Source organism: Silurus meridionalis, chromosome 11, assembly GCF_014805685.1.
Source record: "Silurus meridionalis isolate SWU-2019-XX chromosome 11, ASM1480568v1, whole genome shotgun sequence".
NCBI classification, from domain to species: domain Eukaryota; kingdom Metazoa; phylum Chordata; class Actinopteri; order Siluriformes; family Siluridae; genus Silurus; species Silurus meridionalis.
Window position 1 is genome coordinate 20540756 of NC_060894.1, and position 27145 is coordinate 20567900.

The 27145-nt window shown below is 39.5% G+C and overlaps 1 protein-coding gene across 10 annotated transcripts in view; it reads left to right on the forward strand.

Moving 5' to 3' along the window:
• Positions 1 to 1223: 1223 nt before the first annotated feature.
• The window catches only part of ppip5k2 (diphosphoinositol pentakisphosphate kinase 2), a 34008-nt gene continuing 8086 nt past the window's right edge, over positions 1224 to 27145 (forward strand). For 5 of the 10 annotated variants that reach the window (XM_046860739.1, XM_046860740.1, XM_046860742.1 and 2 more), the window contains exons 1-26: positions 1224 to 1576; positions 3158 to 3503; positions 4590 to 4785; positions 5543 to 5633; positions 6053 to 6138; positions 8722 to 8876; positions 8980 to 9081; positions 9373 to 9534; positions 12955 to 13076; positions 14158 to 14259; positions 14706 to 14792; positions 14967 to 15042; positions 15125 to 15234; positions 15847 to 15932; positions 16050 to 16175; positions 16416 to 16537; positions 17362 to 17544; positions 17851 to 17992; positions 18118 to 18341; positions 18459 to 18586; positions 18869 to 18983; positions 19103 to 19210; positions 19288 to 19404; positions 20436 to 20606; positions 22303 to 22476; positions 24591 to 24663. In XM_046860739.1, the coding sequence (XP_046716695.1) occupies positions 3342 to 3503; positions 4590 to 4785; positions 5543 to 5633; positions 6053 to 6138; positions 8722 to 8876; positions 8980 to 9081; positions 9373 to 9534; positions 12955 to 13076; positions 14158 to 14259; positions 14706 to 14792; positions 14967 to 15042; positions 15125 to 15234; positions 15847 to 15932; positions 16050 to 16175; positions 16416 to 16537; positions 17362 to 17544; positions 17851 to 17992; positions 18118 to 18341; positions 18459 to 18586; positions 18869 to 18983; positions 19103 to 19210; positions 19288 to 19404; positions 20436 to 20606; positions 22303 to 22476; positions 24591 to 24663 (3220 nt within the window). In that variant the 5' untranslated portion in view covers positions 1224 to 1576; positions 3158 to 3341. Of the gene's footprint in view, positions 1577 to 3157; positions 3504 to 4589; positions 4786 to 5542; positions 5634 to 6052; positions 6139 to 8721; positions 8877 to 8979; positions 9082 to 9372; positions 9535 to 12954; positions 13077 to 14157; positions 14260 to 14705; positions 14793 to 14966; positions 15043 to 15124; positions 15235 to 15846; positions 15933 to 16049; positions 16176 to 16415; positions 16538 to 17361; positions 17545 to 17850; positions 17993 to 18117; positions 18342 to 18458; positions 18587 to 18868; positions 18984 to 19102; positions 19211 to 19287; positions 19405 to 20435; positions 20607 to 22093; positions 22136 to 22302; positions 22477 to 24590; positions 24664 to 27145 lie in introns of all 10 variants that reach the window. The other 5 variants (XM_046860746.1, XM_046860748.1, XM_046860744.1 and 2 more) reach the window with 4 other exon arrangements.

Genomic DNA, 27145 nt, shown 5'->3' on the forward strand with positions numbered 1-27145 from the left:
TCTCCTCAGTTCCCAGACGTATACGTACTGATGATAAAAGAAGAGGTGATGCTACATAGTGGGAATTATGGCCCTGTCCCAACTTTTTTGAGATGTGTTATGACCCTCAAATTCAAACCTATAAATTTTTTTTTCTATAAAATAGTACATTCCTACAGTTTCATATATACAGTATATATATACAGAGAGAGAGATTCATATTACAGTTTTAGGGTTACAAGCATTTTAGAATGAAACATCATCATAACCTCCATTGAGCTACTACCCCTCTTGGGCCCTTAAGCAAGGCCCTTAACTCTCTGTACTCCAGGGGTATCATGGCTGATCCTGTGCTCTGACCCCAGCTTCCCAACATTGCTGGGATATGCCAAGTTAGAATTTCACATACATGGTTAACCTACATGTGACAAGCAAAATGTACCTGCACTGGATTTTGGAGTGTGCTCGATCCACGAAGACACAGTTTGCCAAAGTTGGAAGTGGAAAAACTCCTGTGTCCTGCACAGAGCTTCTGACCTCAACCCCACTGATCTCTGGCATTCCAGTTCATCCCAAAAAAGGTGTTTACTGGGGTTAAGGTCAGGGCTTTGGTCAGGACGCTTACGTTTCTGTTACCAGATTAACATGTGCCTTTATAGGGAGTGCTTTGTGCACAGTAGAGTTGTCAAATGATATTCTACACAATTGTGTGCGTCCATGTTTTTATGTTATAGTTTGAGATGATGCCATCGCATCTGGTTTGCACTTAGTACAACAATCCCAGGTGAATACTTCGTGAATTTGATGAGGGAAAACCAAGAGTGGGCCAAGCTGTCATGAAAGCAAAAGGTGGGATCGAAAATATAAAACATATTCTGGGTGATCAGAATAGCAGACGTGGGAACACGTTGTCAGAATAACACAAGTTGCACAGCTCCAGATGTTGATCTTTTGGCACACTGACTTATGAATATGAATAGTATCTATACCATATCTGTACATATCTATATATCACACAAAAGTAAGTGCACCCCTCACATTTCAGCAACCATTTTAGTATAAAGTTCTAGAGGGACATTCTTCTAGAAATAAAACTTGGATATATTTTAGCGTAGCCAATGTGTAGTTTGTATATCAGTACAGATTTACTGCTGTTATCGTCTCAATATTGTTTCCGTCTTCTCTTCCGAAGCCACGCCTCCGCGACATGACGTCACTGGTCGTCGTTCCCCCCCTCCCCTCACCGTCTCGCTTTGATGATGCGGCGCTTTGAAAAGTCGCGTGTGCCTGAGCTGTAGTCGCGCGCAGGTGAAACTGATCACACATCCGGAAACCGCAGATTTACGATTATTTTTTAAATGATGATGATGATCACTATTTATTATATTAAGCAGTTTATAGCGAAGTTATGCGTGAAAGCTGGCTAACTGACGCTAGCTCTATTACACATTTATCTTCAGCTCCTCGTGCTAGCCTGCTGCAGGGTTTCACCCAGCTAGCGTCACTGCTGGGAAGTCGTAATTCCGAAAAAGTGGCAAGAAATATATAAGAATATATACAAATAAAACCCTGAAGCCTGCTTAGAAAACATCAGAAGGTAAGTCAAAGGAGCTGGATGGTGTTTATTACTCAGTGAGAGCATGCAAGCAGAGAGCAGTGGCAGGTTGGGCTGCAGGAAGTCAGTACATTACACACACACACACACACACACACACACACACACGAGTTTACATTACACTGTATTCACTTGTGCATGCATAATAGAGCATGATTATATGCCTGTTATATTGCTTTTAACACACACAGGTACACCATGCTGTATCCACTAGTGCATACTTAATATAGCCATGACATGTGATGATAGTGATTAGTGTGTGTGTTGCTCTAAACACACACACTCGTTCACTTTGCACTGTCTTCGATTGTGATTTTAGTGCTTTGTGTGTGTGTGTGTGTGTGTGTGTGTGTGTGTGTTGTTAACACACACAGTTAAATTCATATCTCCGATGCACAGCCTCACTTCCCCATTTAGATCAGAAAGATTAAAGCAAAATTCACGAAAGGTTTTCACATGTCTGGAATCTGGGCTTGGAAGATATTGTTAAGGGCCTTGCTCAAGGGCCCATCAGATTGGCAGCTTGGTGGGGTTGTGGATTAACCCCTCTTGGCCTTAACTGCTGACGGGGACTGTCTTAGAGAGAGAGAGAGAGAGAGGGAGAGAGGATTGACTGAGATCAGGTCAGGATTCTGTGGGTTGCTGATGATGTCATTTAACAAATGGAATTCAAATGTGCTCAGGACTCAACCCTGAGAGCAGACTGCGCTGATATTTCAGGCATGTTTTGATGATGTATGTTGACCGCATGGCAAACGCTTCGTCTTTTTCTCTTCATCCATTCCCTTTTCGTCTTCTTGGCATGTTGTGGGACTGATAGGTGCCAGGCACAGATGGTCAGTGTCATCAATCGCAGAGAATCTGTGCCAGCATTTTGATAATCATTAGTGCTTTGAGTTTGGATTTCAGCGGTAGGTCTGAGGATTCGGCTTCTTTACTCAGCTGGGTTAAATCTCAGGATTTGGTCTAAAGCATGAGCGCAGATTAAGTACCGAAGTGCTTTCCATGAATCCTGGAGCTGCAATATGATACACTGTAGTCTGAAGTGCCTCAGTGCTTGTACTGGAGACTTTTTAACACACTTAGCACCGACTCCAGTCCTGTTAGAGAGCTGTAAAAGAGTTAAGCCTCATAATCACGCGATCCGGTATCACCCAGATGGGGATGAGTTTCCTGGTGGGTATAGATCTTCTCAAGCTCTCTTCCTCAGGCCGTCTCGAGGAGTTTATCTCTTCGGTGATGGTGCCTATGGTTTGCTTTTTTGGAATAAATCTTTCACTGCAGATGCATTGGGATAACCACGAAGCTGCTCTAGACCTTGATGATTGTAATTAAGATTGAACTCCTCAGGTATTAATTTTCCTGCTTCTGGATTCTTTAAGACTTTTCCGGTTGGGTTCTGTTTTTTTCTTTGTGCCTAATGGAGGAATATTTCTCCGTAGCCCTTTTCTAAAATAGATTCTGGGAACTGTCATTCTTGATACATTAAATTTTCTTCTCAATTGCCCTAAAGGGCAGAAAATTTCAGATTTTCATTCCGCTCCATTTTCTTTTATCACCAAGGTGAAGAAGATCTTGATGGCTGCCTGTGAAGAACAGGGACGAGGGAGAGGATCGGCTGCGCAGCCCTTTTAACCTTAACTGCTTATGAACTGGCGCTGGGAGTTGCTCCAGTCTCGTCCTGCCCTGTTGGGTCGAAGGGCAGGGTACAGCACAGGGGGTTGGTTTGGCACCGTGGTTCGGAGATATGTCGGAGAACGAGGATGCGGATCACCCTCGCTTCTTCGTCGGTGCGGATGATGGAGAAGGAGAAGAGCTGCTGGACCCGGGCCGAGTGCTGGGCTACGACTGCCTCTACGAGAACGTCGAGGAGGAGGACGAGGATGCGGATGAGGAAGAGTACGACTCGGTATGTAATTCCTAAGTGGAAAATTGGATTTTCCAGTCATATGATTTTATCTGGAATGGGGAAAAAAGCAGTGCGTACCTTGTTCGAGGATAATTTGCAGTGGCGAAGCGCAAAACAAATGAACAAATATAAAAAAAAAACCACAGACAAACCAGAAAAGGAAAGTATATTTTGTGAATAAAATACTTGCCTCTCATTGGACGAGACATCTGTCATTCTGCTGCTGAGGAAAAATATTACACAATCTCACAAGCCCATGTTGAGCAGTTTATTCTGACAGGAAAAAAGACGTGTTGGAGATTTATTTTTTTTTCCTCCATAGAGAAATCCAGCTATTTTTAGCTCTCATGTCTGATTAAAACCTGATTAATTCAGACATTTAATATTGCCCTGAGCAACCAGGCTACTGATTTGTCCACCTCTAATAAAGCGTCTTTAGTCTTATTCATGATCCTGTTCCATGTAGTGTGACACCTAGTTAATGGAATACTTTCATATTTACATTCTAATTTCAAACTCTTTCAGAATTTCCAACTTGAAATGGAATTGGCTTTAAGAGAACTCCTCCTTTTTGTGGTTATTTTCACTCGTCAGATTTGCCAATTAATCTGCACCGATAGTTGATTATTGGAGCTATCAGCAAAAATCCATACCGATAGTTTTTCCGGGTTGTGTTATACAGTACAAGAGTGGCCTCTAGAGGTGAATCACTGACACCACATGCTGTTTATTTAAATTGGCTTTTGTTATAAATTTTGGTGTAACTTTATTTGTTTGTTACTTTTTGTTTACATGTCTCTTTAATTTCCTCAAATTTTTTTTATATATATATTTCCTATATTTATATTACATTTAGCACATTTTCAAGATTCGGTCGACCTCTAGTTTTGTCGTTTCAGTCTTGATTTATGCATCGAAGAAGGCATTTGTCAAAATCCAAGCCGGCATGCCAGGAATTTATTTTGCATAATGTCGCCTGTAGAGCAGACGGCAGCGCCTGACCTCTCGGGTGTTTTGCCAGCTGCCGAGTTTAAAACGCAGGAAGGATTCGAGAACTAAAATGCCCGTGTTCCATTCGCCCGCCAGCCTCCAGAGAGACAGATCGTGGTGGGAATCTGTGCCATGGCCAAAAAGTCCAAATCGAAGCCGATGAAGGAGATCCTGGAGCGCCTTTGCCTCTTCAAATACATCACAGTGGTCACGTTAGAGGAGGAGGTCATCCTCAACGAGCCTGTGGAGAACTGGCCTCTGTGCGACTGTCTTATCTCATTCCACTCCAAAGGTGAGTGAGGTCATGTTTGTGTTGCACTCACACACATGCACAGTTCTTTCACACACTGCTTACATTCACGGTGTGGTGCCATGACGTACCTGTGGAATGTTGTAGAGACGAGTTTTTGATGTGCGCTCCTGAGAAACGGCTACGAAGAGCAGCTAGTTCTTTATTCAGAGGTTTAGCTGGAACTAGCAAATGTTTTTTAGTCTCCGTAGCGGCATTTTTTTCTATGTTTGTCTGAGTTGGTGAATGGCAATGAAATACAAACATCACCCGCATGTCTGTGGGAGTCAACATTTACCCGAGCTATTAATTTACTGTTTCCAGCACTTTTTCCTCAAAGATTGGTGACTTGGTACTTGGTGCATTCTGATTGGTTTTCAGTGTCATGTGAGTACACTGCGCTTCATATCGGAGGTCTCCAACAGTTTGTACACCACGGTCCAGTGTTGTTCGAATAAACACACAATTAGTATATTTAGAAATGAGTTTATAAGAGAGAGCGCTCAGGTAGGACGTTTTGGAGACATCAAGATTTCAACATTAGTTATCACATGTTACTTTGTACATTGTATAAAGCAACATGTGATAACTAATGTTGAAATCTTGTTGACTTTCGTGTTTTTGATCAGTGTAGGAACCAATAAGTCATATTATTCCATCCTTGTGCTAATACAGTTTTCATGCTTTTTCTGAGTAATTGTTTACAAATGCATGGCATGTCAACAGTTAATTTTCTGACTTATCTCTTTCCTTCTTAAAGGATTTCCACTAGACAAAGCTGTAGCTTATGAGAAGCTCAGGAACCCGTTTGTGATCAATGATCTGGATCTGCAGTACTGCATTCAGGACAGGTAAGCCTCATTGCACATGAGCTTTGCTAAAACCCCTATGACAGGCTGAACCTGGCTCTTCGAGAAACCGTTCGGTTTTTGTCAAACGCTAAGAACATCTGTCTTTGCAGTCGTGCGTAACGTAATTACGACGGCTCTGTTTATCTGTTGAGCCGAGGCGGAGGACCGCTAGAGGATCTCAGCTGCCGTGTCAATTACGGAAAACAAAGCAATCGACGTGTTTTCTAGACATATGTATTATATATTATTTCCATAACTGTCAGGATTCTTTGATTTTATTTTGATTTTTTATTTATTTATTTATTTTTTTCAAATAAATACAAATCTGTCTCTCATTGTTATAAAGTGTATTTTTGGAATAAAAAATTCTTCATATTTCTTCATATCTTCTATCATATTCTCTGTCGTGTGGTGAACAGGAGAGAAGTGTATCGGATCTTGAAGGCAGAGGGTATCCAGCTTCCACGCTATGCCGTCCTGAACAGAGACCCAGCCAGACCAGAAGGTTTCTATAAAGAGATTTTTGTGAACATAATAGAGTTTGATGTGATTGTAAAGGTGCTTAATACATCTACATAAAATGTTTTCTTCATATATCTCTGTGATGTTATGAAGCCATGTTATAGCACTGCTGGAGCACAGATGGTTAAGTGGCAGTTTGGCCATATTGGGGATTGAACCTGCAACCCTCTGATTAGTAACCCATAGGCTTAAACACTGAGCCACCACTTTCCCTACAACAGTCAACAGCTGTATCTCTCAGTCCCTGGTGATGATTTTAAAACCTGCAAAATGATGGAAAACAAATCATCCCTAGAGTTGCTTTTTAAACTACATCTCAGTCTAGATAAGGTTCTTTAGATACGATTTCTCCCATGCTGGCATGGGTTAGGTCCCAGATATAAAGGTCAGCGAACCCATTCTGTGTCCCTGGTAACAGCACTGGTGCCCTGGTGACATCTGTCATGCTTTGTCGATCTCTTTCTCTGTTTTTTTCTTTTCTAGTCTGTGATGAGTTTGTACTCATGAGACTTCAGGCACAAAAACAACCAGCTGCTGTTTTCATTTCCCTCCACCTACATGTCCATTTCTTAGTTTTACAGCAACCTTTTTTTTTTTTTTTGGATTGTTGAAGGTAGTCTTGTTTTCAGCATGATGTTAAGAGAAAATCTCACATCCCAAAAGTGCATCTTATAAATCATCATCATCATCATCATTGTCGTCTTTCGTGTAAATCGAAAAGTTCAAATGTCTGGTGTGTTTCCATAGCGACGTCTCGGGGCGTGTTTCAGCATCGTTTATTTAAATAATGGACATTAGTGAGAGAGTGGTGGTGGATCTTTTTTTCTTCTTCCAAAGCTGTACTCAGCCCAAAGACCAGCTCTCGGTGGAGATGATGTTGAGTAAACACTTCTTGGACTTGTTTTCCATCTCGTGGTGGATTTGGTGAATGCGTTTACACCTGCCGTGATCAATACTAACTGATTTGTGTAGCTTTTTTCAATCATGTCTGCTAACTTTCAAAGACGAGCACAAGAATGAGTGTCTGTGTGTTCCCTCTTTACTCATTGTTTTTCATCAGTTCTGGGTTTTTTTCTCGTGTGCTGGTTCACCAAGATGAATAGCCAATCGTACCTCTGTTTCTTGAACATGAGCTCTGCCTCCGATTCGACACGCAGAATTGTAGTCTGAAAAACAGCTGATGCCGTCTGACCACTGCTTTAAAAAAACCCCACAGTTGCAGAAGCTTGTGTTCAATAGTTGTTTCATTTAAGCAATCTTCTGTTCAATTTTCTGTTTAGTATAATGAGAAAAGTGAGTGCTCTCACTCGTCCATGCAATTATCTAGTCATGTTGCAGCACTTTGGTATGAACAGTGAATACAATCATGCAGAAATGAAGCCAGCAGCTTCGGGCTAAAATTCACTCTGACCACAGAATCTGGATAAAACGTGATGTTGCCCGTGGCAGGATTACTGATACCAGTCAGGCTGGTTTAAGCTTCTCTATAACTGCCGAGCTCCTGGGACTTTCATGCAGTTTGCTCAGAATGGTGCAATAATAAAAAACCATCCAGTGAACGACAGATTCACGTAACGAAGCAGAAGACCTTGAGTACAGAGCGCACGTCATTATCAGGAGAATCGCATTACATTGCCAAAACAGGCTCTAGAACGTCTGTCCTAATAAATTTAGTTTGTACCGAGCCATGCAGAGGAACTGTTGAGAATGTGGAGACGTAAAAAAGCCTTGATGGATGAACAGGCAGATTTCACAGTGCACATGCAGAAGTTATGTGGGTCTCGTATTAATGGGGAAGGGCGGGATCACTTGTGTCAGTCTGGTCTGGGGCCGTTTTTGTTTTGTTTTTTTTGTTTTTGTTTTTTTACCGGGTACCAGATGGTCCACGAGTGGTGTTTGGGGAACCCCATTTTAAAGGCATGGTGAGAGATCCATCTCGTGGCAGTGAATTGAGGTAGAGTGTATTTAGAGAAGGCGAATGAAAGTGTGTGAAGGAATCACACTTATCTAGCAAGGGTTTAGACCGCTTAAGGGCAAACTAGCTATTTTACCTATATTGCATTACTTTTTTACCCAGTGTGATTTATTTAATACATTTATTTATTATTTCTTTATTAATTAAGCAATAAATGTATTTTTTACATGCAGTACGCTTTTATCATTAAATTTTATGCATTTAATATCCAATATTACCAGCTGTGATGCTGATTTGCGCCTATTGAAAAACAAACATTGACTTAAGTTATTAAAATTATTAAAATGTACAATATTTTTTGACCAATTTTTTTTTCCATCTTTTGCTGTTTGATTTATAAGATTTCAATTTACCTGAATTTGACCTGAAAACATTAGATTCCTCTAATCTTAGGTGTAAGAAGATTAGGTGTGCTCTCTGTGTTGGATGGTGCAGGATTAACACGAGAGCTCACGATGCAGCGAGATATGAAGTCCCCCAGGCGTAATTCGGGAGGAATTTATTACGTCATGGAATTTTGGGAAAACGCTGCGTTGGGAATGTCTTGCTTATTATTGTGTGTTTATTATGTGTTTATGTGCATGACGACAGAATGTAACCTGGTTGAGGGCGAGGACCATGTGGAGGTAAATGGGGAAATTTTCCAGAAGCCTTTTGTGGAGAAGCCAGTGAGTGCTGAGGACCATAATGTCTATATCTACTACCCCACGTCTGCAGGAGGGGGCAGCCAGAGGCTCTTCCGTAAGGTTAGAGGCAAACACTCGAATACAACAGCAATAATCCAGATGGGATGCGATGTCCTTATATGCCCTTGCTCTTTTTTTTTTTTTTTTTTTTTTTTTTAAATAGATTGGCAGCAGAAGTAGTGTCTACTCCCCTGAGAGCAGTGTCCGGAAAACCGGCTCTTATATATACGAAGAGTTTATGCCTACAGATGGGACTGACGTTAAGGTAATAAATGTAATGCGTTTAAGGTCATTCGGTACGCTGCCTTGAGCTGAGGTTAGCCTTCAGCTCTGAAGCATTATTAAGTTTCCACAGCGTGTCTGGTGCTGCGACAAGATTAGCAGCACTTGGACCGGTGCCCTGGTGATGCAGCCGTGTAATATGCTCTCATGAAGGACTGGTTGCTCACAAATTTTCCATCTGTTCATAAACAGAAACGCAAGAACGACTTCCCCGGCATGTGTCCCCCTGTTTATTCATGTTTGTGTACACGTTTGTGTAAACATATCGCCTCAGGTGTACACAGTGGGTCCAGACTACGCTCACGCCGAGGCCCGCAAATCCCCCGCCTTAGACGGGAAAGTGGAACGAGACAGCGAGGGAAAAGAGGTGCGCTATCCTGTCATCCTCAACGCCAGAGAGAAACTGATCGCCTGGAAAGTCTGCCTCGCTTTTAAGGTAAACGTACAGTGGATTCCAGGTCTGAATTTACAGTGCAGGTACGGCGGATATAAAAAAAAGTCGACACGCTTATGAATTTTCTTTTAAAAATATAAAAGCCGGAAATAATAACAACAAAAATCTCAGAATTGTTCAGTCTTTAATGTGATCGTCCAACAAACTGAAATATTTAACTATTGGGAACATTTTAAATACACAAAAAAAAAATTCTTTTTTAGCTTCACACATCTAGACTTTGGAATTTTATCCCAGGATCTTGTGTGTGTGTGTGTGTGTGTGTGTGTGTGTGTGTGTGTGTGTGTGTGTGTGTGTGTGTGTGTGTGTGTGTGTGTGTGTGTGTGTGTGTGTGTGCAGCTCTTTTTAGATCATTCCATAGGTTTTCAATGGGATTGACGTCTGAGCTTTTGCTCCCAGGCCATTTCAGGATTAGACTTTTCCTAAGCCATATTTTTTTGACTGAGGACAGAAGGTTTTGTGCTCAAATATCTTGGTATTTGGAGCTATTAATTTTCTTATCTATCCAGCTGAAGAGCATAAGGCTGCCAAAGCATAATTTTGTGCCAGCAAGTGGTGAAAATCATATCACGGCTGACTGAGGTCAAAAACAATTCACTAATGCATTTTTTTTGTTGTTGTTAATTTATCTGTTTTCAGGACTATAATAAGTGATGCACCAACCCTTGTGTTGTTCGTAATGACGGCATTACAGCAACATACAATTATGTCAAATGATATTTTCCCAGCATACCAGCATTTTGTTACACCCCTAGTGACAACACTTTACTGTAAACATCAATTATACCTTGGCAGACCTTATAAATGATCCCGACAGACAACCTCTTTGGTTTAATAGCAGAAATTAACTATATTAATGTATGCTTTCAAATTTCTTTCTCCTTGTTTACAATTCAAAGGTTTGGATCAATAATGAGCAATTATTAATGTCCTGTCAGTTTATTTGCATGTGTAATATATTACATTACATTACATTTTTTATATATATATATATATATATATATATATATATATATATATATATATATATATATATATATATATATATAATACACACACACACACACACACACATATACATATATATATATATATATATATATATATATATATATATATATATATATATATATATATATATATATATATATATATATATATATATATATACAGGAGTGCAGAATTATTAGGCAAATGAGTATTTTGACCACATCATCCTCGTTATGCATGTTGTCTTACTCCAAGCTGTATAGGCTGGAAAGCCTACTACCAATTAAGCATATTAGGTGATGTGCATCTCTGTAATGAGAAGGGTGTGGTCTAATGACATCAACACCCTATATCAGGTGTGCATAATTATTAGGCAACTTCCTTTCCTTTGGCAAAATGGGTCAAAAGAAGGACTTGACAGGCTCAGAAAAGTCAAAAATAGTGAGATATATTGCAGAGGATGCAGCAGTCTTAAAATAGCCAAGCTTCTGAGCGTGATCATCGAACAATCAAGCGTTTCATTCAAAATAGTCGACAGGGTCGCAAGAAGCGTGTGGAAAAACCAAGGCGCAAAATAACTGCCCGTGAACTGAGAAAAGTCAAGCGTGCAGCTGCCAAGATGCCACTTGCCACCAGTTTGGCCATATTTCAGAGCTGCAACATCACTGGGTGCCCAAAAGCACAAGGTGTGCAATACTCAGAGACATGGCCAAGGTAAGAAAGGCAGAAAGTCGACCACCACTGAACAAGACACACAAGCTGAAACGTCAAGACTGGGCCAAGAAATATCTCAAGACTGATTTTCTAAGGTTTTATGGACTGATGAAATGAGAGTGAGTCTTGATGGGCCAGATGGATGGGCCCGTGGCTGGATTGGTAAAGGGCAGAGAGCTCCAGTCCGACTCAGGCGCCAGCAAGGTGGAGGTGGAGTACTGGTTTGGGCTGGTATCATCAAAGATGAGCTTGTGGGGCCTTTTCGGGTTGAGGATGGAGTCAAGCTGAACTCCCAGTCCTACTGCCAGTTTCTGGAAGACACCTTCTTCAAGCAGTGGTACAGGAAGAAGTCTGCATCCTTCAAGAAAAACATGATTTTCATGCAGGACAATGCTCCATCACACACGTCCAAGTACTCCACAGCGTGGCTGGCAAGAAAGGGTATAAAAGAAGAAAATCTAATGATATGGCCTCCTTGTTCACCTGATCTGAACCCCATTGAGAACCTGTGGTCCATCATCAAATGTGCGATTTACAAGGAGGAAAACAGTACACCTCTCTGAACAGTGTCTGGGAGGCTGTGGTTGCTGCTGCAATGTTGATGGTGAACAGATCAAAACACTGACAGAATCCATGGATGGCAGGCTTTTGAGTGTCCTTGCAAAGAAAGGTGGCTATATTGGTCACTGATTTGTTTTGTTTGGTTTTGAATGTCAGAAATGTATATTTGTGAATGTTGAGATGTTATATTGGTTTCACTGGTAAAAATAAATAATTGAAATGGGTATAAATTTGTTTTTTGTTAAGTTGCCTAATAATTATGCACAGTAATAGTCACCTGCACACACAGATATCCCCCTAAAATAGCTAAAACTAAAAACTACTTCCAAAAATATTCAGCTTTGATATTAATGAGTTTTTTGTGTTCATTGAGAACATGGTTGTTGTTCAAATTAAATCCTCAAATAAAATTAATCCTCAAAAATACAACTTGCCTAATAATTCTGCACTCCTGTGTATATATATATATATATATATATGTGTGTATGTATGTATATGTATATGTATATGTGTATATGTATATGTGTATGTATTACCTTAGATTAGATTCAACTTTGTCAATGTGCAAAGAAATGCACAGTTAGCATCTAACTAGACGTGTGTATATATATATTTATTTATTTACGGGCGGAACATTTTTTACAATTTAAAAGGTTAAATTTTTGTAATTGAATTACTCTAGTTACTCGAGGAATTGTTACAGCCCTAATAGGGTATTATTAAAAAAAAAAGGATTTAAATATGTTTAGATCTGCAAAAAAATTAAGTACAAAGTACAACATAAAGGTTGTGAGTTCAAATCCCATCACATCTAAGATGCCACTGCTGGGGCCCTAAACAGGGCTGCTCTGCAACTGTCAAATGCCATAAATTTTCACATAATCATATTTACAGTTACCTTCTGGGATAATAAAGTACTCTTAAAAAAAGAACTGTGTGTGTGTGTGTGTGTGTGTGTGTGTGTGTGTGTGTGTGTGTGTGTGTGTGTGTGTGTGTGTGTGTATTCCACCTTGAATATGGACAGCATGACCTGGGGAGAATATCACTCTACCTGAACCAACCTTGACCAGTTGCCCTAATGGTATTGTAAACAGTGACGTTCTCACTCTCTTGTTGCTATCTTCTCTTTGCCCACAGCAAACAGTGTGTGGGTTTGACCTTCTCCGTGCTAATGGCCAATCGTATGTCTGTGATGTGAATGGCTTCAGTTTCGTGAAGAACTCCATGAAATACTATGACGACTGTGCCAAAATTCTGGGGTATGTAAAAACGTAATTTTTTTTCCCTCCTAATCACATCCACTAAATTGTAAATGGAGGAAGTTCTGTTTCTTTTCTTCATAAAACAGTGCTGAAAACCTGGCTTGTACACACCGGTCACTTTAATAGGAACACTAATAGGTATCCAGTCATGTGGCATCAGTGCAGTGCAAAACATCATACAGAGCTTCAACTGCAGAATGAGGGAAAATTTTCATCTCATGGGATGGATATTGGTATTAGATTTGTTGGTTGGAATATTTCGGAATGACCGTTCTGTAGGTGGAAGAGAAGATTGGAGAGATGAGAGAAAATGGACAGGCTGGTTTGAGGATTTTTTCAAATGCAATGAGCAGAAAAACATCTCAGCATCAAAGCTTGAGGCGGAAGAGCTTCAATAACAAAAAACAAGCATCATTGTGCATCAGTGATAATCATGGACAGGAAAGAATTAGAAAAGAATCACCTTTTATTCATGTGATTATTCACTCATAATCAGCTGAAGTTTGTGCTTTTGGCTGCATGATGTCAAAGAAAAGGTCTTGTGATATTTTTTTTCCCTTCTCTCTCAGTACAAAGCAGTCCATGGGTCTGTAATTGTTTTCCCTGAAATCATGCAGTGCTGCTTTTAAGTTAATCTTGGAGTCAGCAGGACGTTGATGCAGGATTATAATTTTTTTTGCAGTCCAACACGTTAACATTTGGATCTTGTACACCAGGCAAAATGTTTTCTAATTTGTGAACACCGACTCATTTGACCCCGAACAGTCTCCAGAATTTATTTAATCAATTAGAAAAAAAGCCGTTCGGTGCAGAGGCCCTGGATTTTCATCAGTACAAACATGAAGCGTGTGGCATTTTGATGAGATCTGGGCTCCAGATTAATAGGGGTCACACCTGTGATGGGTTTCTGAGTTAATCAGGTGTGAAATCCGGTGCAGGCCTCTACAATCGGCTCGTCCCAAGAACAGTCGGAAATTACATATTGTATCTCAAATATGCTATTATTATTTTCCGGGACAGGATTAATGTTTAACATGAATACCATAATTTTTTTTGTAATCTCTCTCTGCTTTCTCAGGAATATTATCATGCGAGAGCTAGCGCCTCAGTTCCAGATTCCATGGTCCATCCCGCTGGAAGCAGAAGACATTCCAATAGTCCCCACCACCTCTGGGACAATGTATGTTCTTTTGTTGAAATTATTTCTGACATATTAGACCATGATCCATTTGCAAGTGTTTTTACAGTCATTTGAGCGGCAAGTTATCGAGTTAGATAAATGTTCTACTATGTGTTATATGTGATAGTTTTTCCGGGTTGTGTCTGTGGCTGGAGCACATGGGAAGGTCCGTTATCATTATGCAGTACAATAGCGGCCTCTAGAGGCGAATTGCCGGCATCACGTGCTGTGTTTTGACATGAGAATATAGATGCACTGAGAGCGCTATATTGTATTTATTAATTATATAGTTAGAATTAATATGTATTTAGCACATTTTTATGATTCTGTACTTTTTTTTTTTTCTCAAATTTGTGATAAACTTCACTATCAATCAACGTCTAAAAAAAACACTTCAAGTTCTGGAATGTTTACGTCTTTGTAACTGCGTATGTCATGTTTAATAGGATGGAGCTCAGGTGTGTAATTGCTGTGATCCGACACGGAGACCGAACTCCGAAGCAGAAGATGAAAATGGAGGTTCGACATCAGAGGTACACTGCTTGTGCTTTGTGTGAATCTCCTGATGCTTTGTGTAGAATCATTATTGACTAAGAATTATTCAAATAAACTCATACAGTACCAGTGCCCTCGCCTGCTATAGTTTTTACTGCTATGGACTGAAATGGTTGAACATTCTTCACATGGGCTGTTGTGTCTTCTTTTAGATTTTTCGATCTCTTTGAAAAGTTTGAGGGATACAAAAGTGGAAAGCTGAAACTCAAAAAGCCAAAGCAACTTCAGGTAAGGAAGCTTTTATATACAAAATGTGCGTAAGTAGAGTATGACATTTTCATTGCCTGACACATTTTTTCCATCACAACAGGAAGTTTTAGATATCGCCAGACAGCTGCTGGTTGAACTTGGGCAGAATAATGATACAGAAATTGAAGAAAGCAAAGCCAAACTTGAGCAGCTGAAAACGGTCCTTGAGATGTAAGTGAAGTTCTCCATAACCATCACTGACATCAATTTCTGATTTTACAAAGAACTACTGGTTTTCTCCCAATAGGATTTTACGCAGCCTGTTATGATGATGTAAATAAAAAGTGCGAAAAGAAAGAAGCTTTTAATAAATATTTTTAACGTGTGTGATTAAATCCAACCGCCATGACTGATTTAAGTTGAATTTTGTTTTAATTTCATTATGTAAATAAATTAGATTGTTTTCGATGTTGCCCTGGACCCCAAAATTAATTAATTAATTAATTAATTTACATTTTCTTTTATATCTTTGTGTGACGTTCTGCACATAGTGGCTTTAAAATGTTATGAAGAATCATTTTACCTGGTGTTGTAGGACTAAAAGATTTTGATTCGACTATGTTGGGGACACCCCTAAGGGCCTTGCTCAAGGGCCCATCAGTGGCAGCTTGGTGCAAACAGAGTCCAATGCTATAACCACTGAGCTGCCACCACTTGGTGGAGCTTGAACTTGAAACAGATCTTATTTTCAGTTTACTAAAAAATTAAATATTTCATGTCTTTTTGACAACACAAGTTTTCTTGTCTTCTTTTATAAATTTTTTTTTTGTTATTATTTTTTAGGTATGGCCATTTTTCAGGTATTAATCGCAAGGTCCAGTTAACGTATCTTCCACACGGCTGCCCAAAAACCTCTAGTGAAGAGGAGGGTAAGACTTTTCTGTATTGCACATAATTGAATGTATACAGAAACGTATTTAAGATTGTCAAATAGACAATGATGTCTTATATGTTCATCACAAAATTCTGCATGTGTGTGTTTTTAGATGTGCGGAGGGATGACCCATCATTACTCCTGGTACTGAAATGGGGTGGAGAGTTGACTCCTGCAGGCAGGGTACAGGCAGAGGAACTTGGTCGGGCGTTTAGGTGCATGTATCCTGGAGGACAAGGTACAGCCACAGGGAAAAGCACAACTTCTATCGCTTTCTATTTAAACTCCTGGTTTTGGAAAAGGGTAAATAATTTGTTGTTTATGTATTTAAGTAATCCAAGTGACGTGAACGTTGCTGATTAAGCAGGAATTTGTTACATGTATCGTTTTCAGTTCTTCGGTAGATTGAGTGTTTATCTGTTTCTTGTGATCAGGGATCTTGTGTTTCAGAATAAAACCGAGCGTGTTTATCCTGCAGGTGACTACGCAGGTTTTCCTGGCTGTGGCCTCTTGCGTCTGCACAGCACATATCGACATGATCTGAAGATCTACGCTTCCGATGAGGGACGCGTTCAAATGACTGCAGCCGCTTTTGCAAAGGTGCGGTTTTCCAACTCGTCGGCTCCTGTTGCATGCTACATGCCCTGCTCTTTAAGCCGTTCTTTTGTAGCACTGTATGTGAAATCGATATTAAAGCTGGAGGTGGTTAGTGGTTAAGGCATTGGATTTTGGTTTTAAAGGTTGTGAGTTCAATTCCCAGCACACCACTCCTGGGCCCCTGAGCAAGGCCCTTAACCCCATAGCTGCTCAGTTGTATGAATGTGATCATTGCAAGTCACTCTACCAAATGCCTGTAAATAATTATTCTTGCACTTTTAATTGGACTTGAATTTAAGTTTACGCTTTTTCTAGAGGAATCTGGATATTTTTTAGGTTTTGTATCAGTTGTACATTGAAAGTGTGTAGGAAATCAGGGCACTAATACAATAATAAGAGTGAATGTTTTTATGTAACGCACGTGTTGATTATCAGGCCATGATGTGTATTTTGGCTATACTGTGTTGGACTGGTAATCGTGTTTTAAAACGCTTGTGTAAGGAGAATTCGGTGACCTGGTGTGTTGTCGTCATGGATCATCTGTTTTTTTTTGCGCCACAGATGAAATCGTAGATGTGCTAACGCACTTGTTCAGAATAGCACCAGTTGCTGAGCTCCCGATGTACACAGGACGATGTCATTTGGCACACTGACTTAAGGTCGGTGCTCCCTGTGACTGTGCGTGCAGCCTTGTGCTGCCATCTGTTGGCGGGTTACAGAACTAGTCGAAAACGTATAATCTGTTCTGTTTCCCATTTAATACTGCTTACTATATAAAGTTAAAAGTATTATGTCACTGATGTCAACAAATGGTTTTGTACTTGTAGGGACTCTTGGCCCTGGAGGGTGAGCTGACCCCTATCCTGGTGCAGATGGTGAAAAGTGCCAACATGAACGGTCTGCTGGACAGCGACAGCGACTCTCTGAGCAGCTGCCAACAACGAGTTAAAGCTCGACTTCATGAGATACTGCAGAAGGACAGAGATTTCAGCCCTGAGGACTTTGAAAAGGTTTGGAATCGTCCCTAAATGACAGTTTGAGAAATAAGGTCTTTTTTTTTTTTTTTTTTTTTTTTTTGATTAGACGTTTTTAGTTTTGGATTTTTTTATTGTTGTTGTTTTTGTTTCTCTTTAGTATAGCACAGCACAACCTTGAGAAAATACATTTCACTTTTCTTTATTCTCTGTAACAGTTGAAATATAGTTCTTGGGATTTTTTTTCCAGCATTCTGTAACTTTTCAAAACTTGCATTACTTCGTAACCTTTCAAAAATATTTTCCCATGACTTTGCATATTTGTCGTTTCTCTGCCGATAGCTGGCTCCCACTACCAGTACATCACTCGTGAAGTCCATGCAGATGATCAAGAACCCGGTAAAGACGTGCGATAAAGTTTATACCCTTATCCAAAATCTAACCCTGCAGATAAGGCAGAGGATGGAGGACCCCAAGTCAGCAGGTACAAACACCAAACAACAGGAACAACAGTTTTGGTTCTCATCCAGCAAGTGTTAGAGCTCGCTCTCTCTCTCTCTCTCTCTCTCTCTCTCTCTCTCTCTCTCTCCCTCCCTCTCTCCCTCTCAGACATCCAGCTGTACCACAGCGAGACTCTGGAGCTGATGCTTCGTCGCTGGTCCAAACTGGAAAAGGACTTCAAGATGAAAAATGGACGCTACAACATCAGCAAGATCCCAGACATCTATGACTGTATCAAATACGACGTGCAACACAACAGCTCGCTCAAGCTGGACAACACCATGGAGATCTACAGGCTCTCGAAAGCTCTGGCTGATATCGTCATTCCACAGGTGAACATGGCACTCGGTGGTCACTGCACTTGAGTTTGAGCTTGGCCCAAAGTGCTGACTCTGTCATTTTAGGTAGTACTGCAGTAGAACTTTTTTTTTTTTATCTCTCTGTTCCAGGAATATGGTATTTCTCAAGCGGAGAAGCTGGACATTGCCAAAGGCTACTGCACACCACTGATTCGCAAAATTCGCTCCGACCTCCAGAGAACGCAGGACGACGACACGGTTAACAAACTTCACCCAGTGTAAGCTCACGCCAGCATGCATCCACTTTTATTTCTCATTTTAAGAGTTAAAACAAACTTGTTTGAATGTAAAAGCAAAAAGATTTACATTTTCTCAATAAAACTGTCCAAAGTATTGAATAAATTAGTCACCTGGACCTTGTGCAATAGCTGAACCAGTATAAATCAATCAACCATCTTGATTTAGATGATATTTTGAATAAATGATATATTTGAATAAATGATATACTAAATTGCACATAAAGAACAGTTCCATTCTTTTCCTCTGTGGTCTGTTTGCAGTTATTCCCGGGGAGTCATGTCTCCGGAGCGTCACGTTCGCACCAGGCTGTACTTCACCAGTGAGAGTCACGTGCACTCGTTCCTCTCCATCCTACGCTATGGAGCTCTCTGTGATGTAAGCCGTGAATAAAATCGGTTTTCTTCAAGCAATAAATTACCCTGTGGACATGAAAGCCAATTATAGCAGCAACCAACCCTTTTTTTTCCCTTTTTTTTTTTTTTTTTTTTACACAGGAGACCAAAGATGAGCAGTGGAAGAGAGCCATGGACTACCTGAAAGTGGTCAGTGAGCTGAACTACATGACCCAGATTGTGATCATGCTGTATGAGGATCCCAGTAAGGTAACGTCACAGTCCACCCTTTTCCAGGTTTGGGTTGGTACATTATACCTGAAAGATTTCTGGATCCGTCGTTTCAGGATCCATCTTCAGAGGAGCGTTTTCATGTGGAGCTGCATTTCAGTCCAGGAGCAAAAGGCTGTGAGGAGGACAAAAACCTGCCATCAGGATTTGGCTACAGACCAGCATCTAGAGAGGTTAGACATGACATGACTGAAAACATCAGGAATTTCAGCACAGACTTTCCTTAAATTATCACATACCGTAATTTCCGGACTATTTAACGCACCCATATATAAGCCGCACCCACTGAATTTGACAAAGATTTTTATTTTGAACATAAATAAGCCACACCTGTGTATAAGATTACAGTCTACATTGAAACTAATGAACTTTACACAGGATAACGAAAGACCGTGTCTGTTACATGGTGTAACGGGTGAAATATGTTGTGGCTCCTTTAAGAGCAGAGTGGTATTTTGGGAACAGCCTGCCGCCGCATTTTACCGGTATTACTGCGTGTGTGCAAGACCGAGGATTATGTCCTTATTTTCTGATGCTCATTTCTAAGTTTCTTTGACTAACCCGTAATGCTGTTGCCAAGAAAAATAAAAAAGCACGAGTTTTGGAAACCTGTCTGTGCTTATATGATTTCTGTTGTAACTGGAGTTAGCGAGCTCTCCCTTCACCCAGACTCAACGCGTTACAGCGGCTGGTATCTAAACAGTAGCCGACCAAGAAAGTCATTGTTCACTGTCTTCCTCCTTCCTTTCACAACTATTTCTCTCGGGAGTTTATCTTTTGGCATCGTCGTGCGTTTAAAAATCACCATCGGTGAAGCTTTTCTCCTGATGCCGTGCAGCTCAGAACACAGGTGAAGTGTGTTTTTTCGTTTCTGTTCGGAAATTTCATTGGTCTAATGTTATGTCGCACAGTTTTTTGGCTTGAAGTTTGTGAAACCGGAAAAAACCCAGGAAAAATTCATAAATAAGCCGCTTCGTTGTTTAAGCCGCGGGATTCAAAACGTGGGAAAAAAGTAGCAGCTTATAGTCCGAAAAATACGGTACATTATTATGCTGTATATTATGTTTTTTTTTTTTTTTTGTTTTTTTAATAGTATAATTTTATATGTAGAACATCTCATCCCACTCGTTCTTGTTCAGTCTCTCCACTACGGTGATAACTAACTAAACTCAGTAACTAAATGCTCAAACAATAACCTTCTCAGAACGAAGGCTCCAAAAAGAAGTTGCAGAACGACAGTGACGAGGAGACGAGTAATATAAAACGGGACGAGCCGGATCGAGCCCTCGTCATGTTCCGCCCCATGGTTTCTGACCCCATCTACATTCACAGGAAGTCCCCTCTTCCTCGCTCCAAAAAGATCGGCTCTGTAGAAGTAAGTGCTGTTTGAGTCATTTGAGTTTCAAGTCTTTTTGCCCTGTTTTTTAACCTTTTGTGAAAAGTTGTAAAGGGTTTAACAGCTAAAATCATTTTATAAAACTGACTGGAAACTTGTTATATTACGTTGCTGGTGTACTGGTGAAATGAATCATCTGACCTTTTATGTTCTACATGAAGTAGAGTTCTTGCATGTAGTTTCTCTACTCTGGAATGTTAAAGCATAAGGATGTAGGAATACATCTGGGAATATTGTCTTTGTGCAGATAATTTTGTGTTTAGAAGTTAAATAATTATTATTATTTCATAATATTAATATTATTAATTCCTGAGACGTGAATGTGTCATGAATAAAAGTCATTTTGCTTCTAATTCCATGAAAGTCTAGGAGGCCAGGCTGTTTTTAAAGTGATCTTATACTGTCTGAACAGTTTGTTGCTATGTAACATTTAATAGCTTATTAGATTATTTGTCCCTTTATTTTATTTTTATTTTTTTCCATTTTAGTCAAATGTTAAAAATCACATTTGCCTAGAGGTCGACTGATTCTGAGAGCTGGGTTGCATCCTACTTGCTGATAAACGATTAATCACCTGATAGTTTTTTTTTTATGGATACTGGATAAAGAAAAAACAAACATAACACAAATAGTTCTGAACTTTTTTACACAAATATGAAAAAGGTACTAAATCATGAATAAATGTGCTTAATAAAATAAATATGAATATATATATTAATTGTAATAAATATTGAGGAAAGAAAATGCGCATTCAAACAAAGTGTGACACTCCAAATAAATTAAGTTACATCTAATATAAATAAAATAAAAAAAAACACTAAATAAATAGCACATGGTGTCAGTGATTCGCCTCTAGAGGCCGCTATTGTACTGTATAATGACAGCAGACTTTCTCAACTGCTTTAGCAACAGACTCAACCCGGAAAAACTATCGGTATGTATTTTTGCTGATAACTGATAGTTCCAGAAATCAGCTATCGATGCTGATTAATCAACAAAATTGAGAAAAATCGGTCGACCTCTACTTCTGTCTGCAAAGAAGCAAAATAGAAGAGCATATGAGTTTTATTTTATTAATTGTGTATTGAAATTGTATTGTTATCAGTACTGTGTGTTATGTTACATTGCATAGCATATTATTTCAGTTGTACAGCTTAAAAACCAAAGAACCTGTAGCACTAGCTCCATTTTCTATTTTACGTTCAGAGTACTATTGTCTTTTTTTGGGATTTATGTGTGCTTTTAATTTTTTAGTTTCCTCTATATGGCTTATGATTTAAACTCTGATTCTAGGATGACTCTAGATTTAAGCTTTACAACAAAAGCCTAGACTTCAAACCAATTTCAATCATATATTGGCAAATGTGCTGTTTGTTAACTGTCCGTTTTCCTTCTGCTCAGTTCCAATTTGATTTATTTATTTTATTTATTTTTTTGTTGTCTTTTTTTTTTTTTTTTTTTTTTAGTCCCCATTGCAGACAGACTATATCAAGACCTCTACCGGCAAAGTATGAGTGCAATGCGTTTTCTGTTTTGTTTGTTCGTTTTGTTCTTTTTCGTTTGTTATTCCTTACAAGATCAAAGGGCTTATGTTGTGAATGTTGATGGGACTCGTAGCTAGACTGTTGTTAACGTTGCATGACTGTGCTGTTTCTGCCCCCTCTCTCACTTCCAGGAAGAAAGCCCCCTGAGTGTGTCTAGCCCTGAGTCTATTGGTACCTGGATACATTACACCTGTGGTGTTGGTACTGGGCGTCGAAGACGCAGATCAGGGGACCAAATAACTTCCTCCCCTGTCTCCCCCAAATCACTGGCTTTCACATCCAGTATTTTTGGCTCATGGCAACAGGTTTTTACAAATTTAATTCATTCTTCACAATCGCTAACTCCTTGTTCATGCGCACCAAAGAAACCTGACAGCAGTCAGCAAGGACATCTAATCAGCAGATCAATCAAAAGAGTACTTTTTTTTTACTTTTTGCCTTTTTTCATACCATCTCACAGCAATATAAGAGAAAGGAGGCTTTTTTTTGGTGTGTGAATAACCAACTTCTGAGACTCCTCCAGTTGAACTCCTATATTGTCGACTAACAGTGGAGGATTTGGGGTCAAAGGTGCAACTTTATTAGTTTGTAACTTGCAACCTTTCTTCAATCCTCCTTTCCCACATGTGGTGCAACACTGAATCCTGACTTGTTTAGTCATTTGAATAGTTGCCTGCAGGTCACAGAACATACATCTGTCTGTACATCTGACTCTCAAGCCTGTGTGGCTCCTCCTTTTTTTTCGTTCTTACCTAAAACAAGTCTTTTGTTGTCATGGCAACATGCAATTTAAACATGTTTTGGTGAAGTGGTTTATGTTCGTTTTTGCTGCACCCTATTCTTTCTCATGAGCATCCTTCAACAGTGCTTTTATTATTTTATTATTTATTTTTTTAAAGGCGTAACTTTCTTCTTTTTGTTCGAGCTTCAGCCTTTTCTATATCTGGCTTCTGCACTCTGCTTTCTCTAGAAAATTACATGAACACGCTGTCCGCTTAGGCACTGTGAATTAAACAATTTTGTTTCGTGATTATCCTCCATATTCATCCCCGTAGCTCTGTTCATTCATCTGCTGACTCTCATTAGTTGTCCTTTGCAACCTGCTCCATTTCAATGTCCAAACAAAAAAGAATTTCTTCCCTTCTTTTGGGTTGCAGTGCGATTTTGTGTTTTTGTTTAACCTTTTGTGGGTTTTTGGGATTTATATTTGCCTTTTCCAAAGCTGAAGTCTGTCACCGCTTATCGCTTTTCAGTTACACTCCTCCATCAGAGGGTCTGAAGATCCTAGTAGTTTTCCTGTCGTTATTGTGGCTGATGAAGTAGGGAGTGTGCAGATCATGTCACATCATTTCGCATCATATTTTATGTTTTTACATCCTCAACTTATTAGAACTAGATTTTGACAATGTGGCAACTGTACATTCTTTTATTTTAGGACCCTGTTAATCGTAATGTGTAGTTTTTTGTTTTGTTTTTTTGTGTGTAAATGGTTGTCATGAATATATGAAAAATATGTGCGCTCGAGCTGTAAATCAGTTTGGCATGATTTTTTTTTTCTGTAACGTTTCAAAAAAAAAAAGTTTTGTCTATTTAACGTGTGGCATTTTCATCAAATTATAGTTCAATTAGAATAATTATTAATTAAGCTACAATTTCAAAGAACAGTAAATTCCGAATATATAACGTCTAGTCTGGTTTATTTAAACACACCCACAGAGATTTAAGTTTGTTTTTTTTGTTCCTGCTCAGAGGTTTCTCTGAGCTTCAGGTAAGCCATGGCAGGTGTAAGTTCAGCTTGATAGCCCTCCATTGTGACTTCTTTCCATCATCCCACCTGTAGCTCTGATTTATTTATTTTTTCCCAGTCCCTCGGATCCTATACATGCTTCTCTCCTGTTTCTCCTGTCCAATCAAAGAAGATCCAGCCATTCCAAGCCTTGGTTTTGCACGAGACTGAACAGTAAAGACAAACAAATAAAAAAATAACAGCTTCCCCTTCTTCCCTGTTTTTTTTATATTTTTATTTCTTCAACCACAGGTTCAAGTGCTTATTCGGTTCAGGTTGTGGCGTGTTGATTTGTGGAATCTCTGCAAACTGTTGCCATGTCTATCATCTTTCCCCCTCTGCATCTCCGATCTCACCTTTTTGTCTTGTGCTTCATTCTGCACGTTAATGTCCTGAATGTCTCGCACGGAATGGACTCTCTGGCCATGAGGATGTTGCACGAGTTTCCATGTTGTCTTTTTTTTTCCCTTGTTGCCTGATACTAACATTTGTAACGTGGCTTATTAACACCTGGCAATCTGGAAAAGCCCTGTTTCTTACATGCCAAAGGTTTCAGGAGTCTGTTATCTCCTTTCCGTTTGTTCGTACGATCGAATGGCTGAATATTTGTATTTTTTTGGGGGGGTCTTTCAGGTCCTTTCAGAGAACAACAGTCACACAAGGCCCGGCAGACTACACCCTGATCAGAAGCTCACCGCTGGTATAGGTAAGCCGGCTTGTTTTTTTGCTTGTTTGTTTTTTTTTTTACTGTAAAAAGAATAAAAAATTAGGTGTCGATCTTGTACTCGGTAACGATTATAGGTCTTCACATGTGCTTTGCTGTTCAAGTAATACGTTGTCGATTATTTTCCTCGGGCATATCATGTGCTCATGTTTTCTCCAAGATTGAATAAGCGAAGCCATGAAGTAATATCGTGTGCCTTTTCCATTTCAACTCTGCTCTGTGTGATGCTCCTCTTCTAGCACCTTTTGCGTGCCTCCTTTTATGCAGGCTGCTCTCTGCTGATCCTCTGGCACCCAATGATTAATTACTAAAGGTGTGATGTGGAATTGAACTTAATACTCCCAAAGAATTGGCTGAGCCTGAATCTTTCTAGATCAAGATTTTTGCCACAAAGCCGCCCCAAAAACAGTGCTGACTCAGTTTCTCTCATACATGCTGGTAATGTCCTTTGTGTATGATTAACACCTAAATCTGGTGAAGGAAAAAGCCAACTCCTCGCTTCTCTTTTCTGTTGAATGTGCTCAGTTCCAGCTCCGGACGTTGCTTCTGGAATAATCTTGAACAATGTTTTGCGTTATTTAACTGTTAAAGAAGAGTGCAGCTCCGTCACATTTAGCCCTTGTGTTCTGTTTTCTGTAATTCTGTAGAGGATGTAACAGAAATATATAGAGAGATTTATTTTTTGAAAGTGAAGTGTGTGTGTGTGTGTGTGTGTGTGTGTGTACAGGTGCATCTCAATAAATTAGAATGTCATGGAAAGGTGCATCAACTCAAATTGTGAAACTCGTGAAATTTAACGCCCACAGACTGAAGTATTTTAAGTCTGGTTCTTTGAATTGTGATGATTTTGGCTCACATTTAACAAAAAGCCCCAAAAAAATCTCAAAAATGTGAATATGTTGACATGCCAATCAGCTAATCAACTCAAAACACCTGCAAAAAGGTTTCCTGAGGCTTTAAAATGTTCTCAGTTTTTTTCACTAGTCTACACAATCATGGGCAAGACTGCTGATCTGACAGCTGTCCAGAAGACAATCATTGACCCCTTCACAAGGAGGGGAAGCCACAAACATTCATTGCCAAAGATGCTGATGTTCACAGACTGCTGTATCCGAGCATGTTAACAGAAAGTTGAGTGGAGAGAAAAAATGTGGAAGAAAAAGATGCACAACCAACCGAGAGAACCGCAGCTTTGAGAGGTTTGTCAAGCAAAATCTATTCAAGAATTTGGGTGAACTTCACAAGGAATGCACTGAGACTGGGGTCAACCACAGATGTGTCAAGGAATTTGGATACAGTTGTCGTATTCTGCTTGTTAAGCCACTCCTGAACCACAGACAATGTCAGAGGAGTCTTACCTGGGCCAAAGAGAAAAACAACTGGACTGTTGCCCAGATGAACTGAAGGCCACTGTCAAAGAATCCTGGGCTTCCATACCACCTCAGCAGTGCCACAGATTGATCACCTTCATGCCATGCAGAATTGAGGCAGTAATTAAAGCAAGAGGAGCCCCAACCAAGTATTGAGTAAATGTACAGTAAAAAAAACATACTTTCCAGAAGGCCAACAATTCACTAAAAATTGTATTTTGATTGGTCTTATAAAGTATTCAAATTTTTTTAGATGGTGAATTGGTGGGTTTTTGTTAAATGTGAGCCAAAATTGAACTACTTCAGTCTGTGTGTGATGAATCTATTTAATACGAGTTCACAATTTGAGTTTAATTACTGAAATAAATGAACTTTACCACAACATTCTAAGTTACTGAGGTGTGTGTGTGTGTGTGTGTGTGTGTGTGTGTGTGTGTGTGTGTGTGTGTACACAGTATACGTGTATGTATGGATTCATTTATTTATTTGTTCTTAAATAAATGTTTGTACATTTTATTGGGTCAATTTGATTTAATCTGAACACAAGGGTTAAATACTATTTCTAGTCAAAATCATATAAACCATATGAAAATGCTGTGCCAATCTAGACCAACTGAAAACATGCTAGGGCATTATGAGGGGAAAAAAGTAGGTTAGTAGTTTGAGTCATTTTAAATAATCATTAGTCCAATTGAATAATCATCGTCTCTGAAACAAAAAATAATAACTGTATGGTATATTTGGGCCATTGTTTCCTGAATTCAGTTTTGCCCAGATTTCTTTTTTTTTTTTTTTTTTGCTGTATTGCATCACTGTAGGTTTTCTGATTATATAGTACTATCAGGTGCATTATTGTTTCTTTATCACTACATAAATGATGTTTTGTAGTGATGAAAAAAACAAATAGCAAACGTTCTCCTGTTGCAGCTGTTTGTCATGAGCAGCATGAGCAAACGACATTACTGTCATTATGGGATTTGATGTTTTTTTAATGTTTTTAACGAGGCTGCGCAAGTCTTTATGTGGCAAGAATCTCATAGAGGTGCATGCTGCATGCGTTTGCGAGGTGTGGCTCCTGGAACACACGACTGCTC